We start from the raw sequence: 18,040 nt of genomic DNA on the forward strand, positions 1-18,040 counted from the left end.
GCTTCTCTCTGTCATTTTCTAGTTCCACTATTTTTTTTTTTTTTGTGAGAAGTTTGAGCTTGCTTGCAGTTTCCAAAATGCTGGTGCATCCTGGATGTATGTTCTTGTGTTTTCTGTTTTATTCTGGATTCTTTGATTTGCCTTTTGAATTTTCAGTGAACACTAGGTTAATATTTTTCAGAGAATATCCACAGCAGTTCCAAAATCTCTCTGTGTGAGCAGAGCTAGTTAAGAGCTCATTGCTGTAGGGGCATTGTTTCTGTTTTTCTCTTGTCCCATCAGCACTGAGGTTCATCTGTTGTTTGTCACTTGACTCCGTCATTTCTCTGAGGTCCTTCTACACTTCTTGAAATTAAGGAATAAGTTTACTGTCCTGAAGGAGTTTGTATAATCCTCAAATGCTGCCTCCTCATCCGCCCCTTTCCTGGGTCTGTGTGCTGTATGAAACTCCTGCCTTCTCATCACTGTTTGTCTCTTCTTGCTCTTTGTTTTCCATCTTCAAATTCATTATTAATCAGGGCGGTGACCCACCCTGTGATCCCAGACTGGCTGAGTTTCCTGAAGAATCACTGGAAAAGACTCTTGTGGAAAGGTCTCTGAAAAGCAGCCGGTTTTGGCTGCTTTGGAAGAACCCTAGTAGATTTTTTGGTGCATTGCTCCCTTAAAGCCATGTTGACTTTTCTTTCGCATATCCACTGGCTTGATTCTTGGCTGTTGTTTTTCTATCGCTGCCTTTCACACCGAAGTCCGGCTGGGTGGTCTGTATTTCTGAGGCTCCTCAGGGAGTCTGTTTGAAGATTTCTGCATTCATGACAACTTTTTCTGGCATTGAGGCTTGTTTAGCCAGAGATTGGCAGTTCAGCTCGTGCACACTCGAGCTCCCTTAGAAGGTGGCTTTCATCTCTCTATGCTCTTTCAATGGCTGTTTGTCTGATAATGTGTTTTTTTTTTCTTTTTCTTTCCTTGGCACAGGGGATGCTCCCAAGTGGGAGTTATCAGAGCGCTGATTGAAGCTGGCATCCCGGTAGATATGATCGGAGGAACATCTATTGGTGCTTTTATGAGTGCCTTGTACGCCGAAGAGCGCAGCTACAATCAAATGAGGATCAAAGCTAGGCAGTGGGCCATGGTAAGCATTGGAAATGTTGCACTTCTCTCCTCAGATGGAGAGCGAGAGCTTAACCGCAAGCCTTAGCAGGCAGCCATGCACAAGCAGCCACCCAAGGAAAGCGCAGCCCATCTGCACTTCGGTGTCTGTACGACGAAAAGGGCCCCTGCCTGGCACCGAGGGAGTGAGTTGGGAAGGCTGCTCGCTGTCACGCTGGCAGGCGATGCGAGCACCCGAGGAGGCAGAAGTCAAATGCTTGACTTCTGCTCTGCACAAACTCTACTCACACTATAAACATAGAGTGATGTTGTTTAAGTGCGTTAGCCTGTGTTTATCTTTGTTTTATCTTTTCTTTTTACGTCCTGGAATCTGTTTCCTTTCCAACTCTCAACAAATGTGTTTCTCTTTTGTATAATTTTCTCTCTTTCGTTCTCACATGCTGTCATTTTTCAGTGGAACTGATTGACAGAGGTAATCCTTCTCTAAACTAAATACGAAATGTGTAATTCATGGTGTAGCCTGAGAACTCCAGAGTGGTGGTACTCTGGTTCAGGAGAAATTTTAAACTTTAAATATTTAACACAAACAAAAATGTTTTTTCATAGTTAAACCAAGGTTTCGGAAGGTTGTTTTAAATAGTGACTTCTGTGGGTGAATTTATTTATTGATAAGATGTTGGGGAAAAATCGTACTAGCACCAGATTACACTGGTTTAAATTGACTAAAGGTGAAGCTTAGCGTTATTTCTGAAGTTTGCTAGTTACAGCTTTGTATTGGTCATATGAAAACCACGTTTTCATGTTGGTTTTCTTGCTGAAAGGGAAGCAACGTGGGGAATTTTCTAAGTTAGATTAAGCTCTGGGTCTGTTTAGATTTTGAGTTTTAGGGTGAAATAGGAGTCTGTAGTTGGCACATGTATGAGGCTTACCTTTCCCAAGTGTCTTCTAACCTGCCATGGCTTTGAGACGAAATCTACTGTATCTTGGTAAGATACCACTTGCTTCGCAAGCTAGATAGTCTGGGACGTTAAAATACGTATTGAGGCGCCAGCATGTTTGTGCTGTCCTGGTGGGCAGAGGACCATGGGACTCTTTCACCTCCCTGTCACTGTTTGCTAGAAGAATGTGGATTTTCTGCTTTTTATTGAAGAACTGCCTGTGCCTGCCTGGGTTGGGAAGCAGCCGAAACATAAACTGCTTATGATAGAGAGCAGTTCGCTGCAATTGCAAAAGTGGAGGAGGCTTGAGATTAAGGACATAAAACCAACTGTACTGAATCATAGCAGACATCCATTTAACCTTGCGCTCTTTATTTCCCACATTGGTCCTACCAAATGCTTACAGCACAGCATCGTAGCAGGGCGAGCATGTGGCGATACCTCCCTGCGATGTTTTCCTAGCCTCCAGCAATCTGTGGCTCGCTGCCCTCTCTCCATTGCTCTTGATTAGGCTAGAGCGATGGAATTTTCCTCCGTGCATTTGTCCAGAGGATTATCTCCTCTTGTTTGTTAACTTGTCAGATCTCTTCTGCGCAGGGGGTGATGCAGAGCTGGAAATGCTGTTTTTTGGCCTTCTCAGGACTGTGCTCCCATCAAAGTCAGCTTCGTCTCCAGCATTACAGCTCTTGAGCTCACCAGCCTAATCTGGAATCACACTTGCTTTTACCAGAAACAGTTAAAGATGAAAAGAGGAAATTTAATATATTGCTTAACTTTTGGACACCAATTGCAAAGCTCAGAGAATGTTTCACAGAGGAAAAGGCAGGTTTTGGCCCAGCTTTGGGCTGTTTCAGGTATTGGTACCTTAAAATCAGCAAGTGAGTAGCTGGAGGAGAGAATAATGACCTCTGTTAGAGCAAACATTTCATCTTATTAATGAAGAATGCATTTTCTTGAGGTTTTTCACGAGTGTTCTGACAAGCTTGCCAGGTCCACATCCAAACCACAAATTGTTTGAGGGTTTGATAATGAAAAAAGAAAAGATCGCTCTGTTTGAAGCCCTTTTCACTGTTAACAGCACAGTCCAGCAAAATGGTTGCATTGTAAATTGAAGAAAGCCGTGAAAGCCCTCTCTCCAAATTCAGATCACAGCTAATGTACAAAGTAGCTTGAGGGATTATAAATCTTTTTAACAGTGGCTATTCTGAGTTATTTTCTCTTGTATTGTGTTGCAGCAACTGTAGACTGAGCAAGGAGAGTGGCTTCTTTCAGTGAGCACTACCTCTGTGTGTCATAGCAGGGAGGTCTGGTGGGGTTTCACAGAAGATCCACTCAAAGGGACCGAGTGTGAGTGAGATGACAAATCCATCAGATAAGCCCCAAATTCTCAGTGTCCAAAAGTTGCAGGATCGTTCCTGCTGTCCTGCAGAGCAGCATCACTGCTGCTGAGGACCGCTGCAGGAGGCGGCTGCTGTGCAAGGGATGCGCTGGGGAGTGCCTTCCGTTAAGCCACCGTTATGCAAAAAGGCTCGAGTGCTCCCTGCTGCAGAAGCTGCTGCTTCTGCTCCTCTAAAGCCCGTGAGCTTTTGCTGGTGGGGGTTATTGCTGAGTGCTCTTTGTGCAAAACCTTGCAGCCTGGCTTTTTTAGCCTGTGGGGGTTTTTGAAATGTCTTCATTGTGATGGATTAGATAACCCTCATTTTTTTTTTTTTTTTTTTTTTAATCCGTCAAAAGAAATGCTGGTTTTGTCCTGCAGTTGTTTCTCTTTTTTCTTGGTATTTTTAGAAATTGGCATATCTCTAGTTGTGCACTCTAGTTGTACACCGGGAGAAGGTGTATTTTTAATGGGATGTGTTTTCTGGACCTAGTGAAGCAGCAAAGAAATAAATTACTTTTTTATCAAAATACAGAGGAGTATGAAAATTACCAGTCAGATTAGTCACTCTATATTTTCCTCTGTGTGTCTTCTGTACCTATGTTTAACCAGCAAAACAAACAAACAAGCTTTCATGTTTCCAGATTGTTGGGGTTTCTTGGTTTTTTAATTGGAGAATTAATATTTCAAAGTATAAATATTTCACAAAGAATGGAATATTCTACTGTTGAAGGGAATATGGTTATAGGAATGTGTAGCTGAAAAGCTTCCCATCATGAGAATTAAGAATTGCTGGGTAGGATGCTGTAGTCGTTCGCTGTCTGTGATAGTACGACAGCTACAATAAACGTGGGGGTTTCTGAGGTCTCACTCGTGAGGTTCTGCCTCTCCCTAACGCCACTCTAGTATTCACGCACTGGGAGATACTATGGTTTAACAAGCTGATCTGGCCAAAAATGCATCACTGGTGGGTTTTTTTTTCTGTCCCGCTACTTTCTGGCCGGCTCAGCTCCTTGAGCTGCCTGCTGCAAAGGTAGCTGGGCTGGCACAGGGCAGGGGGAGGCAGAACCATCAGCCCTGGTTTGGGTCAGATCAAGCTGCTGTCAGACTGAATCCTGATACTCTTCTTGATCTGTTACATCTCTTGTTTTGAGGAAAAAATGCTGTTTTCTGCCATACCAGGGTGATACCTACACCCGTAGCCCGTGTGGGACGACAGGGTGCAGGTTAAGGATGGCTTGGGAGCGCGGAGGAGGAGCACGGAGGCAGCGTGCAGCCCGCTGCGTGGCTCAGCGGAAGGGTTAGCGGGGAAGGGTGCGAATCCCACGCGATGGGGACCACACACGGTCCTTTCGCTGTGGAAGTCAGAGGGAGAGCATCGTTAGTAGGTGCAGTGTTTTGTAAATCACTTTGCATCCTACACTGTTTTCTTTTGTTTGCGTGCCAAATCTTCCTGTATAACAACAAGGACAGATCCCTGCAAACAAACACAAAATCTGAGCTGAGTAGGCAAACGTTGCCAAACAACATCGGCATGAAGAGCGGGCAGGATATTATGGGAAAGATACCTCCTGACCAGAGGAGATCAGCAAAATAAACTGGTCCCAGTCCCCCAGGTGAAGGGAGTCTTGGTTACTGTGCCTTAGCACTGGTTCAGGCCCAGCAAAAGGTAATATGAGCTAAAGCGGCTTTAAAGCGCAGAGTGAATCCTAAATAAATAAGAGGTTCGTTACAGATTGCACGTTAATGAATGTGCACATGTTGTCTCTTAAACTGGGTTGATGAGCTGCAGCGAAGAACCTGCTCTGGGTGTCCTCCAGCCTGCGGGTGCTCGAGGACAGCACCGGCCTGCCAAGGTGCGCTCTGCTGCGCTTCGGTGCGGTTTAATTGCATCTTTAAAACTTTATCAACCGGTTTTGAAGGTTTTAGTCACTAGGCTTCTCTGCTTGCAAAAATTAAAACAGGGCAGATCCCTTTTCCCTTGTAAGCCAGCTGAAGTGTACCCTCTGGTTGCCTTTCGGATGGAATTCTGTATTTGAAATTATTAACAACAGAAGAGGAAAAATACTGGGTGTGTTTTTGTTAAATCTTAAAAATTTGTTATATCAAGAGGTACAGAAAAAAATCTGTTTTCATGTAGTGATAAGGCCTGATGGTTCAGAGTTTTCATTTCAATCATATTATTTTGGGGTGTTGAAATGAACCCTAATCATTATAATTTGGGAAGGTCCGATAAAAGGTTGCACACAAAATCCAAACATGCCTGTCGCTTTGGAATGCCCAGTTAAGGCACCAAACCATCCTATTTCTGCCCTGTAGCGACCACGTCAGCTAATGATCATGGAGATGGCATGTTAATGTTACAGGACCAGGACATCTGAATCTGATTTTAAACATACATTTACTTACCTTGCCTCTCTCCTTTACCTGACTCCGAGATGGTTATGGTTTCTTAGATGGATTAATTTTCATTTTCTTCACCTCTTAGATTTCTTAATGGTTTACCTTTAAATCTGAACTTCCATTATCTGTAATTCCTGTCTTTGGGATAAATATATCCCTTTAGTGCTGTTTATCTGAAACTGTTGGCCTGAGTTACGTTTTTATTTTGTCTTTAACTTTTTTTTTCCTTTGTGGATTCCTTTGCTTGTTTCATTGAAACTTTATACATGAACACTGAAAAGGCACTAAAGAAAATTCTGGATGCTATCTCTAGTAGCTTAAAAAACCTTTAATCTGTTCTGCTGTTTTAAACTTTTGTTCTTGCAACAAGTTTTCCCACACCCTTGCTTTTTTTTTTTTTTTCATACTCAGGAACACCGAAAAATCCTGGGATATCCTGGGTTTTGACACCAGTTTACAACCATTCTGCATCAAAGAACAAAATAGCTAGAGATTACAATTGAGGTTTCTTTTTGTCCATCATCATGTGCGTTTTCTCTTGTTCTTCCATTCTATGAGCAGAAGAACCTTGTCCCTTCCTTGTTGAAGTTGCCTTATACCACGGGGTAGCTTTTAAAAATAATTTTAGGATTGAAGGTCTTTTTAATAAGAAAGCTCATCTTGCAGCAGTGCTGTAGAAACGAAAGCTCATGAAAAGTTAATGAAGAATTGTAAAATACGTGCACTCTCCCTAAGAGATCTGGTAGAGATGCCTCAAGGCTGGGCTTCCCATCACTGTGCTGTAGGGAGCCAAAGCTGGAAGCGCCGGTGTTGGCCCTCGTGCTGTTGGTTAGTAGAGATGTATGAAGTGGAGCAGGAGTCAGAAAGCTCTGGTTGCCTTTCCAAAGGGTGATCTGTAACTTAATTTATTTTGAGAATGGTAGGTGGTAGCAGCTATTCTTGGAAGGCTGAGGGAGGCTGTTGGCCATCAGCGTCTGCTAAAAGGGCATCTTCCAGTTATGAGAAATGAGAATATTAAGAAATAACCATTAATTAGAAGTATTTTGTTCAAGTAGAAGATTACTGTGAGCATTAATTGCAGGGAAAATGCAGAGGCTTAGCATTATAAAGATCATTTGCAACAAGGATAGCCCAATGTTTGGTGCTGAGTTGGAGACATTTTTCTTCGGTACTAAAGGACTTTTTATAAATGCCTCTTTCCCTGATTTAATCATTCTAAGTAATGCCAGAGACCAAATCCCTATTTTAAGTACAAAACTAATTCCATTTAACTCTGAAGCTGTGGGTAGAGTGTCTATAGTTAGGTTGGCACACTGTCCTTACCACATCAGAACCTAAAATAAGGATGTGAATGAAGGTGACAGGTTCATAATTGGTTTTGTGCTAAGGCTCTTACATTCTCTCACACTTCCTGTTTATGTACTTGTTTTCAAGGATCTTTTTTTCTTTTTTTCATACTTGGACATGTATTCTCTGGGCAGATACCTAATATATATTTAAAAGCAACTGGATGTGACAATGTAGGCTAATCCTGCAGCTCGTTAAATCATTGCTAGAGTAAGGCAAAGGCCAGATGTTGATCACAGATCCTTTAATAGACTGCAGGTTTAGAGGCTGTTTCATGCTGTAGGTCGCTGCCTGGGTACAACGTCGTATTGTCTGCTAAGTTGTTTGTTAAATTCTAGAGAACGTGTAGAGAAAGGAGATATTTCATCTAATAGAATTATTTCATCCAGTGAAACCCTATTTAACTGCAAACGAGTTAATTGGGGATTTTTGGTCTTCAGTTGAATTTTAACTGAGTATGATGTAATATATTAGGCATTGAATGTCGCTAGGATTTATTAGGATTTGAGGCCAATAGCATGGTTATAGGACAAATACAGGGGCCATATAGTTTACATATTTTCATCATTTTGTCTTGTAGGTTAGTGCACAGATGTAATGCACTTGAAAGGGGAAAAAAAAGATCCATGAAAGCTTAATTACAGTATACGTGTTTAGAAGAGCCACGTTTGACAGTGCCTGCCACTGTTACATAATAGAACAGGTACCTACAGTGCTTTAGGAAACCTAATGTGATTTGGTTTATCTAGCTTATGGAGAGTGCCCATAGTCATATCTAAATGCTGGCTACCAAGCAGCAGGTGAAGAGCACAATAACTCACTTTGGAAATGAAAAATAATGGACACTGATGCATAGAAAGGGTGTTTGAAGCTCTTTAACATGTGACTGACTTAACCTTGTTGCAGTCCCAGAGCATCACATACACGTTTTTTGAAGTGCTTACACTGAGGCAGATAAAAGATTTAAGACTGGAAGAAAAATTAGGTGTGATCCACAAATGAGAAGAGATGTACGGAGATATAGATCCTGTAGTAGAGATTTATGATTTCCTTTCCATGCCAGCGAACCGCACGTACACTGTGGAAAGGATGATGAAGAGGGTGATAACTAATAATATCTTTTTGTTACTAAAAAAAATAATCAAGAATTAAACTGCACTGTTCACGAGCATTTGTTAAGGCAGAAGCCTGTGCCTGTGCACGCTGCTTTAGAGGGATGTTTTGATTTATGGGTAGAAGGGAAGCAATGCAAATGTATATTCCTCTATAGCCTTATTGCAAACTGGCTACAGAGTTTGCTGCTTTTTGTTTCAGATTTATGGCACCATACAAGGAGTTACTGGTTGTATTTCTGTCCCCTTGACAACTTTTGTACTTACAATAGCAATGCTTCCAATGTGTTGGCTGTAGAATCTGGAATATGATGTCTCTCGAATTGCATACATTAATGCATACATTAATATGGATTCTTGCATATATCTACCTTTGAAATGCCTTTTCCCCCCCCCCCCCTCTCTCTTTTTAGGTTATGAACTCAGTGTTTAAGACTATTCTAGACTTGACATATCCAATAACCTCTATGTTTTCTGGAGCGGCTTTTAACAACAGCATCAACAATATCTTCAAAGATAAGCAGATAGAGGTAGGTTGCTTATTCACTTTATGTATAGTAAAAGATGTCACTGTATTCTGTTGTAGCAGAAATAGCTTTCTTTCATGCTAATATGAGATATGGGGCTGTGGGATGACTGAAAGCATGTTAAAACTGTGAATGTTACATGCAGGAGCCTATTCTTTCGTTTTGATGGATTTAGAAAACACAAGGAGGGGATTATTTGTAGCCACTTCTGTTCTGTTTGACAAAGGGATCCCGTTGTCCGAGAGCAGAAGTTAAATTTGTGTCACTGAAGTAGAATTGCTGAGACTTATTATCATTATTATTAATGATATTATCATTATCATTATCATTATTTTCTGCAAATCAGGTCTAAGAGACCCATAGGGCAAACCAGAAGAAGGTCTTGAAGAGGGTAGCAATGGGTTTGGCTTTTTTTTAATTTTATTTTTGAAGCTGGAGTGAGTTTTTTATGAACAGCCTATTGAAAACTGCCGTAAGGTCAAAGCGTATTGTTCCCTGGTTTGCATATGGGGACCTTTTGTGTTGTATGGTCTACCTGAGCTGATAGCCACATTCAGAATCCCACCCATCCTCCGTCCCTCAGCAGTAGCAATTTATAAAGCACATTATCGATGGTTGTCTTCCTAGATCACCAAGCTTGGAGAGTGTTTGGGTAGTCTTGCAATCTTACCTCATTTGCAGTTTTAACCAAATTATTCCTGTGTTTAGAATCCTTGTGGTGAAAGATTATGTAGCAAATTAACACTATATATACTTTAAATATATTTATTAAAAATAATCTAAACCATTCCCTACTTAAATGCAAGTTTGAAAGTAAGTGACTAATCATCACGTGGCTTAAAACAGCATTTTGCTGTGCAGAGTGGATGGTGCTGGGAACAAACAGGTTTTAGAGCAATAACTCCTTCTGAGACTGGAATTATTTTTGTTTGTTATTTGGGCAGCACCAGCCATACTCTCAGTTCTTTAATCATGCGTATCCCTTCCGGAAGCGCTCCAGCTCCTATCTTTTGGTTCCAGCAGTGCCTGATAGGAAAACATGTGATTGTCCAATGACTAAACCAGCTCCTCTCTACTTGTTCTGACGTAGCCGAGGAGCTGCCTTATGCAAAACACCGAGACCTTCTCAGTGGTGCAAAGCACGGTCTTCTCTCAGTAAACTTGGTGTGAATTGTGGATGGTACATTGCAGTGGAAGGCTGTAGAATAATGCTGAGCAGAGCTTTGAGGAGGAGTGGGTGACAAAATGGAAGAAAATCTCCTTTGAGTTTAGGTGGCCCCATCTTTCCCTGGTCTACTATCACTGCTGTTGATTTCAGCAGTCAATTTATTGTACTTCCCTTTAAGATGCGGTAGATTCCTTCCTTACGATTTTTAACAGCTGTAGTTGTATGATCTGTTGTAACCTTGTGGTCACAGGAAGGTTTTGTCCAAGAGAAATCCAGTTCTGAGGCATGCAACAGCGTCATCGTTGTGTGTGCATGGTGTCATAGGCTAAACCCTTCAGTCTGCCTGAGGATTTCCTCACGTTGAAAGAATTCCATCAGATAAATAAGGAGAAACGTTGTGTAGCTCTGCAAGGGAAGCAGCAGTTACCCCTGCATTGCAATTCCTGTTATCAGTGCACATGAACCAGTCATGTGGCTAGACAGATGGAAATTGAAAGCTGCCTAAGTGTAAAGGGTAACTATAAGTAACAGAAGCTGAACTAAGACGCATTAAGCCTTGAACAAATGTTGTCCTAAAGCATTATTTCAAAGCATCCGAACTGCAAACATCCATCTTTTCTCAGCAGTTGGAGTGTTTTTGGAGGGGGGTGGGTAGCAATGATTTCCAACTGGAAATACATATTAACAAGAGTTAATTATAGCCTTACAAACAGAGGTTGCATTTGGATGCTTGGCCACAACTGCTCCTTCCTGGGAGGATCCACAGTGATGGTGGCAGAACCTGAGAACTTCCTATCCGAGGGGCTGGGGTGGGTACTGGCCCTTGTGTCTCTATAAAACCTTAAAATTAGGAAGAACTGGGCCAGATCCTTCTTTTTACTACTCATGGCTGCGAGGTGGCACTCCTGCACTTCTCACGTGAGCCCTCATCCCTCTTCTGCATCAGAGCCAGGGAGCAGAAGCACTTAGATTGAACTGTTATTTCTGACATTGAAAGGGAGGTTTCCATTTTCTCTTAAATTTGCTCTCTTAACAACCCTTGTAACGTAGGTGTCTCCTGATTCCCAGCAGTGCTGTTTGTGGGGTAGCCCTGGTTACCAGCAACCCCCGTGATTGCTGCTACAGATGTCAGCCAAAGGCGGTCCACGAGAAGAAATCAGCCTGTGCGAGTTCTTCCAGGAAAGCACACAGAAATCCAGGGCAGGGCGCTTGAAAGATATTTCTCAAGAAATACAGTTATTGCTTCTCTGAAATTACCTATCCTTCTGGGAGAGCACCAGGCTCTGGAATTTTTATCTCCTGTGTCAGAAGCACAAAATGCTCTAGCAAGTCATCTCAGCTGGAGGTTCAGGTGTGAGGAATCAGAAAAGAGTCTTACCAAGTCCTGTTTCAGACTTGAATAATGCTCTGTCCCCAAAATAAATGAAATGATATCTGAGAAATGTAGTCTTTATTACTGTGTGATAGGTCTTGGTTTAGTTTCCTTCATGCATGTGTTTGCATGAATATACAAGGAAGTGTCAGATAGACTTGTTTCCCCATTCCCCTATTTTTGCTTAAAATGTGGTCGAAGCACTGAGATCTGCAATCATCAGAATATCTTTAGCATGGAGAGACACCCCTAATACTCTCGTAGTCACACTTTACTCATCCGCCCTCCTATGGCATTTATACCAGATGGGTTGTAATACTTGTGCAGCATCTGTTAGTCCTCCCCAATTCCACCATCTTTGCAGAGCTGCTTAGGAGATTAAACTCGCTAGAAAAAAGCCTCCTTCTTGGCAGTTCAGAATTTCGTATTGAGCAGCACAGAAACTTAGAGCAGAAATACAGACTGACCAGACAGGGAGTGCGTCTCAGCTCATGCTGATAGCTGGAATCCAAACCCTTGTTTGGCTTGAGTTTAAGGCAGATCAAAGCTATGCTAGAGAAGGCCCAGACGCCTTGTCCCATGAACAAAGAGGCTGGCTGGATGGGAAGGCAGGTTTACCTCTTCAGTCTTGATTCAGCTTTGTGTGATCGACAGAGAACTATCAGCTGTTGTTCTCTGGGCATAAGTTCAATTCAGACAAGTCCTCCTTCTTCCCCTTTGGAGGCAACCCTTTCATTAGACACCATGGAGACTTCCCAAAACTCTCCTCTCTCCAATAAACTCCAGTGCATCTGGAAGGCCACCTTCCCGTTCAGTTTTTCCAGCTAGTGGGTACACACATGGCTGAAACAAAAATGAGAACTGCTGCTGCCAGGAGCAGGGCTTGTTGGTTTGGTTTAGCCCCTGTTGAATAAACTTGTAAAGCACTTAGCAGGGCCGTTCTTTTTGTATATCATCCTCCTTCTTAGCTAGGTTGTGTACCACACTCCTCACTGCTGTCTTACTCTGTAGTATCTCAAGCAACCTCTGGGGTCGTCTCGAAGATCTGCCTCGCAGGATCCTTTGTTCCTGTAGGTAATGCTGCAAAGCTTTGTGTTGTCCTCTTTGACTCTAGGCAGCTTTGGGTCTCAGCAGCATTGCTCTGCACCTCCTGCTGAAATGACCCCTAGTTTCATCACCACGAGGTACAAATTGAACATCATTTAGTCAAGAGGCCATGGCTCCTCTTCTTCCCTCTCTTTGTCTTGGGCTCTGGTGTCTCAGGAACTGAGACAAGGAAGGTGCTGCCTGCTACAGTCTTAGGTTGGATTCACGGGGAACTGGGCAGTTGCACGCTCATCCGTGGTGAATACCATTATGGAAGACTTGCCCCGTGTAGTGGATGAACACCACCTTGAGTGGAAACAGTTGGGTGAAATGCAAGAATGGCTGTACTGGGTGAGATCAAAGGTCTTTCTAGCTTAGTGCCATGTCTCCCAGGGCGGCCAAAGGCAGCAGGTACTTAGTGAACTAGATAAAAGCTGAATACATAAAAGGTGAGCCTTCCCTTCAGGTTGTCCTCCGGCAATAAACAGCCTAGGGATATCTTTAGATGAGAGTTATCATCAGACCCCCCACTTCATCTGAAAGAACAACAGGTATCAGAAAGAAGGTGGACTCCTGGTTCAAGTGATGAGGTTTCTGTGCTGCTCTGTACACTGGGCAGTCTTCTGGAACAAGTATTTCTTGCTATTAAAAAAAGGAAAGAAGGACTTTTGTCTGCCCTGGTTCTGCATGAAATGTTTGCGTAAGAAACAAATTTATGAACTTAAACACAGGGCTGATGGGTTTTTCTCCATCCATGCAAGCGTTTGTGTCTGCAGCTCTGTCTACAGAGGTTGTTGCTTTGGTTTGTGTTAAGCATGGGTTTTAGTTTAAGTGCAAGGTTACAGATTTAGTAAAATTGGCACCTCCTCTGTTGCAGGATCTGTGGATACCTTACTTCACGATCACAACTGACATCACTGCCTCAGCAATGAGGGTCCACACGGATGGTGAGTGTGTAGGCAGCCTTTCTGGTGGCAGGCCATAAATAATGATGTGAGACTTCGTGTCTCCCCTTGTTCCTGGAATTTTCCTTGCCTTTAAATTTGTCTTTCCTTTTGTTTCTCCCTTCTCTGTTATTTGCTGAGCACCAAACTGTGGTTGTACACAGATAACAAGGAACAGAGCTGTTGGGAAGAAATTAAATGAGATGCTGTATTCACTGTTTAGAGAGAAAATGGGTCCGTTGATACCATTCTGTTTCTTTAAAACATCCTGTGAAGTGCAGGTGTTTTAGCCATAAATCAGAACTAATGCAACCAAAGTATTTTGAGATTTGAATTCCCCATAAATGAAGCTGTTTTCCCAATAAAGAGACTCCTGTGCCTGAAGCAGAGGCTGCGTTAGGTTCTCATTTGTGTCCAGTCCTCTTTATTTCTCAGGTGGAAAACTGTAATGTACGTTACTGACTGAACAGAGGAGAAAGATCCGAGCTGTCTGCTCTGCTGTCAGGACGCAGTGCCAGCCCTGTGGGACACTCGCTTTAGCTTTTGTCTATTTTGGGGTAACGGTGCAGTGACTCAACCTTCAGTGAGGAAAGCAGCAGCCTGCCAGCTGCCCCTTGGGTAGCTGAAGCCTTTGCTGCAACGTCTCTGATGTTTTGTCTTTTGAGCTGGCGCTCAAGCCTCTCCATTCCTGCTGCTAGGGTGTGGGTTACAGAACCGCCAAATTATACGGACACCGGGGCTTTGTTGACCGAGGACAACCAAGGGAGCTAAAACAAATAGACAAAGGATTAACCTTTCTTAGAGGTTTTGTATTCCCTTTCTGCAGCAGGTTAAGCCAACTTAGGTCAGGAATCTCACTCCGTCCAGCTGCTTCTCCCTGCGGAAGTTTAATATAAGGATAGAAATCAGCTGGAGAGTGGTTATGGTCATCTCTAGAATCACTGAAAGGAGAGGACGGAAGTTCCCATCTGCTGTAATTGTCCGTCTTGGTTTCATCTGCGGGGTGTAACACAAGAAGTCCGCATTTTTCTAGGGTGGAAGTTCCAACTCAACTAAAACTATTAATAATAAAACCCAAATCTGTCAGTATTGACCTGTGCTAAACAGTAGGAGTGCTTGGGTTATAATTAGAAACAGAACTGTTCTGTATTTTAAAAAGAATCAATTCCCAGTTTGCTGGAAGGAGTTGCTGTTTGAAGCACCAAGTAGTTAATTATTGAGAAGTGAGCTAACGCTGCAAGTCTTATTTATTTTTGATTTTTTAAAGATTCCCTTCTCAGATGAGACTCTTGGCCTCTTTGGAAATGCAGTGTCTTCTCAATTCAGCTGATGCAAATATTAAGAGAGAAATCAGTAAATGAGAGCCTTAAAGCAGAATGTTTTACAGGGAACAGATCCAATCAATTTCTACTTGATTAAACTTTCTGTTTCTAACAGCTTAAAAGATTACAACTTTCTTCCTTACAGCACTATTAACAGAAATGTCCTAAGAAGATAGATCACCGTCATGCATTTGCACTGGTTTTACAAGTGAAAATGTTTGCTTATTACAGAGCAGGGAAAATAGAATTTTTGGGCTTCTACAGCATATATTTTTCATGTTCAGCTCGTGCTGAAAGTCTGTTTTTTGTGGATCTCTGTAGAACATACAGAACATAATGACTTCAGCTGCACTTCAATCTGCTTATTCTTTCTATCCCTTTGTCCCCAGGAGAAGCTTTTTCGTTTCCTTATCAGTGTAAGCTCAACAAAGCACTAAAGATGATCCCCACAGTCAGGCATATGCTGAAATCTCCTTGAAGGCAATAAATATGAGGCATGGGCTTAAAACTGTGGTTTCTAAGGCCTTTGCCTGATAGTATGTCTGAAGAGCCTTTTTTTTTTTTTTTTTCCCTGGCCAGGATTGTGGTATAGACAATAATAAACTGCTTTAATAACTTTCTAACAGTATTCTCAGGAGAGCCTCTATCTCCCGATTATTTTAATGAATGCAAAAGCCTTCCCCACCTCTGTGGCAGTAATTAATACTGTTGCCATTCCCCCCCCTCTCATTCCTGCAGGCTCTCTGTGGAGGTATGTCCGTGCCAGCATGTCCCTCTCAGGGTATATGCCTCCTCTCTGCGACCCGAAGGATGGGCATCTCTTGATGGATGGAGGTTATATCAACAATCTTCCCGGTAGGTGCACAGATCGGTTGGGAAGAAGCTACGGAGAACACAGCCCGTCAAACAGCCTGCAAAACTTTGTCCTCTTTTTTTTTTTTCCCCCCCCCCAAAAGGGGAAATAAGGAGAAATATTGCAGACACCTTTAATCTCGTGATGGTTACCAGGAGTCGTTGTTCTCAGTTTCCTAGGTGTTTGCTTTATCATGGGTTTATTAAGACTATTTTTTGTTATTAAGTATTTCCTAATAGACATATTCTGAACATATAATTCCAAGCTAATTTTGGATTTATTTTAGTGCTCACTGAAAGGAGAGGGCAGCAATTAAACTGCAAGCATATAGTCTATCTTTGAGTTTCTTTTCAAAAAGTATCAGTTGAATAAGAAATAATTCTGAGAAAGCAACAGCATTAACTCTTCAGTGTTCAGAGTGGTGTCACCCAGAGCCTGAAGGGTTCGGCTGACAGGCGTCGGTCTTGGTTAGCTGCTAGGACATGGCAGAGGTGGAATCACGTGGCGTTCAAAAGAGTGATGTGGAGTTTGGGGGGTTCTGAGGACTGAACCCCAAAGGGTCTGAAGTGTGTGAATTCACTTGTGTGTGTTTGGGATGTGTTTTATGTCGGGGTTGCCACCGTAGTCAGAAAGCATTGGAAGGTGGGTGGCTCAGGAGGGTGGCCAAGGTAGAAGAGACACGTGTGGTGTCGTTGCAGTTTGTGACTATAATTGTGTACAAATAAAGACGAAGGAATCTAAGCTAGAGACCCTGCATCTGAGCAGCCTAGATCATTTACACGTTCAAGACAAACCCAGACTATATTTTTCCATCAGGGTTGTATTTGCCTAAAAACCAAAAATGGAAATAACTCAAAACAGACCCCCAAAATCTGCATCTGACATTCTCTGTGTCTGTAAGCAAAAGTATCAATTGCAAACCAAGGCACCTTTTCCACCTGCACGTATTGGAGAGGGCAAAGAGCACACATGCAGGTGACACTGGGTGGAAAAGATACAATAGACTGAACAAGCCCAGGAATATAAATCCAAGTTACAGAACAGATCTGATTTAAATAAGTGTCTAAATTAAGCATCCAAATTGGCTTTTCAGAGCTGTGCGTTTTCCTACGCATAACTATTCTGGAAACTGCAACTATCTTGGACTCTGGGGGTGTGGAAGAAATATAAATTCATCCTGTGAGGTACATGTCCTTCTCTTCCCTCCCTTGGCAATTCCTTAAATCCTCGCCCGTATCCAAAGGCTGCAGCTAGTCCTTTTACTGACCTTGAAGTAGGAAGTGTTGCCTCATTTCTCTCCCACCTCCAAATATGAATCTTTCTCTTGGATCCCAAAGCTTTTCTTAGACTGAAATCTCTCCGTTCTGTCTGGTTCCTATGCTGCTCCTTTCCTTCATTACTTTCTATCTGCAGGGTTGACCCCCGCACTGCTGCCTCTCCTCTTTAAGGCCACTGCCACTTGTTCTCTCTACAGGTCCCCCAGATCTTTTGTTCTCGTGAGAACTGCTGCACGAGGTGGAATTAATGTGGGTTGAATGTGCTCTTTCACGTTATATGTAATGAGGCGTAACTGTGGACAGGAGCTGTGTGTGTCCCACCTCCTCTCCCCCGCTCCCTGCCGTGCAGTTTTGCTGCTGCCTTCACGCTGGCTCTGGTGACAGCGTGGCCTCAGGGGGCCAGGTCATCCTGCCGATCCAGGGGAAAACGTACGCCATAAGTGATGTTTACCAGCGGTGCAGCAATGGGAACTCGCCCTGAGGTTACGCGGGGGCTCGGTTGGTGCGAAGCGGGCAGCACACTGGGATGTCTCAGTGAAAACGGAGCGGGTGGGGTAGGAGCCTCCCCGGGGAAAGGGTGTCTCGGCAGAGTTGCTGCAAATGTTTTGTATCTGAGCTGTTCAAAGAGACGCTCGTGGTAGGTACGATGTCGGGTTATATGCTCCCTAGCAGTATGTATGTAAGCTTTGGTTGAGCAGCACCAGAGTTGGCAGCAGTGGTACTGATATGACCTTCTTTCCCACTAGCTGATGTAGCGAGGTCCATGGGTGCAAAAGTGGTGATCGCGATCGATGTGGGGAGCCGGGATGAGACAGACCTCACCAACTACGGCGACTGCTTGTCTGGCTGGTGGCTGCTCTGGAAGAGGTGGAATCCACTGGCCGAGAAAGTCAAGGTATTGCAGACTATATTAAAATGGCAGTTGTTTTTATGTACAGAGCAGGAAGCTTCCCCTTGTTCATTCAGGGAGCAAGCCTGGTGACAGACCGTCGTCTTTCTTGGGTTTGAGCTCTTACTCATGGACGAAGACAGCTGAGCAGTGCCCTGACACCAAAGGAAAGGCGGTGACATGGGAGAGGGTAGAGCCCTGGTCTGGGAAGGGGTTGGTAGAGTTCTTAGAGCAAAGAAACCTTTTCTTAGATGTGCATTAAGTTTTGATAATGTCAGAATTTACAAATTTTACCTATAAAAGGAGTAACTTTGTCAATT

At 43.1% G+C, this 18,040-nt stretch overlaps 1 protein-coding gene across 1 annotated transcript in view; it reads left to right on the top strand.

Annotated features, from left to right (window-relative positions):
- Window positions 1–18,040, top strand: part of PNPLA7 (patatin like phospholipase domain containing 7) — a 126,251-nt gene that overhangs the window by 91,315 nt on the left and 16,896 nt on the right. Inside the window, 5 exon segments of the mRNA XM_059828765.1 lie at window positions 973–1,129; window positions 8,696–8,812; window positions 13,313–13,382; window positions 15,440–15,556; window positions 17,578–17,726. Coding sequence (XP_059684748.1) covers window positions 973–1,129; window positions 8,696–8,812; window positions 13,313–13,382; window positions 15,440–15,556; window positions 17,578–17,726 — 610 coding nt within the window.

Source organism: Gavia stellata, chromosome 24, assembly GCF_030936135.1.
Source record: "Gavia stellata isolate bGavSte3 chromosome 24, bGavSte3.hap2, whole genome shotgun sequence".
Lineage (NCBI taxonomy): Eukaryota > Metazoa > Chordata > Aves > Gaviiformes > Gaviidae > Gavia > Gavia stellata.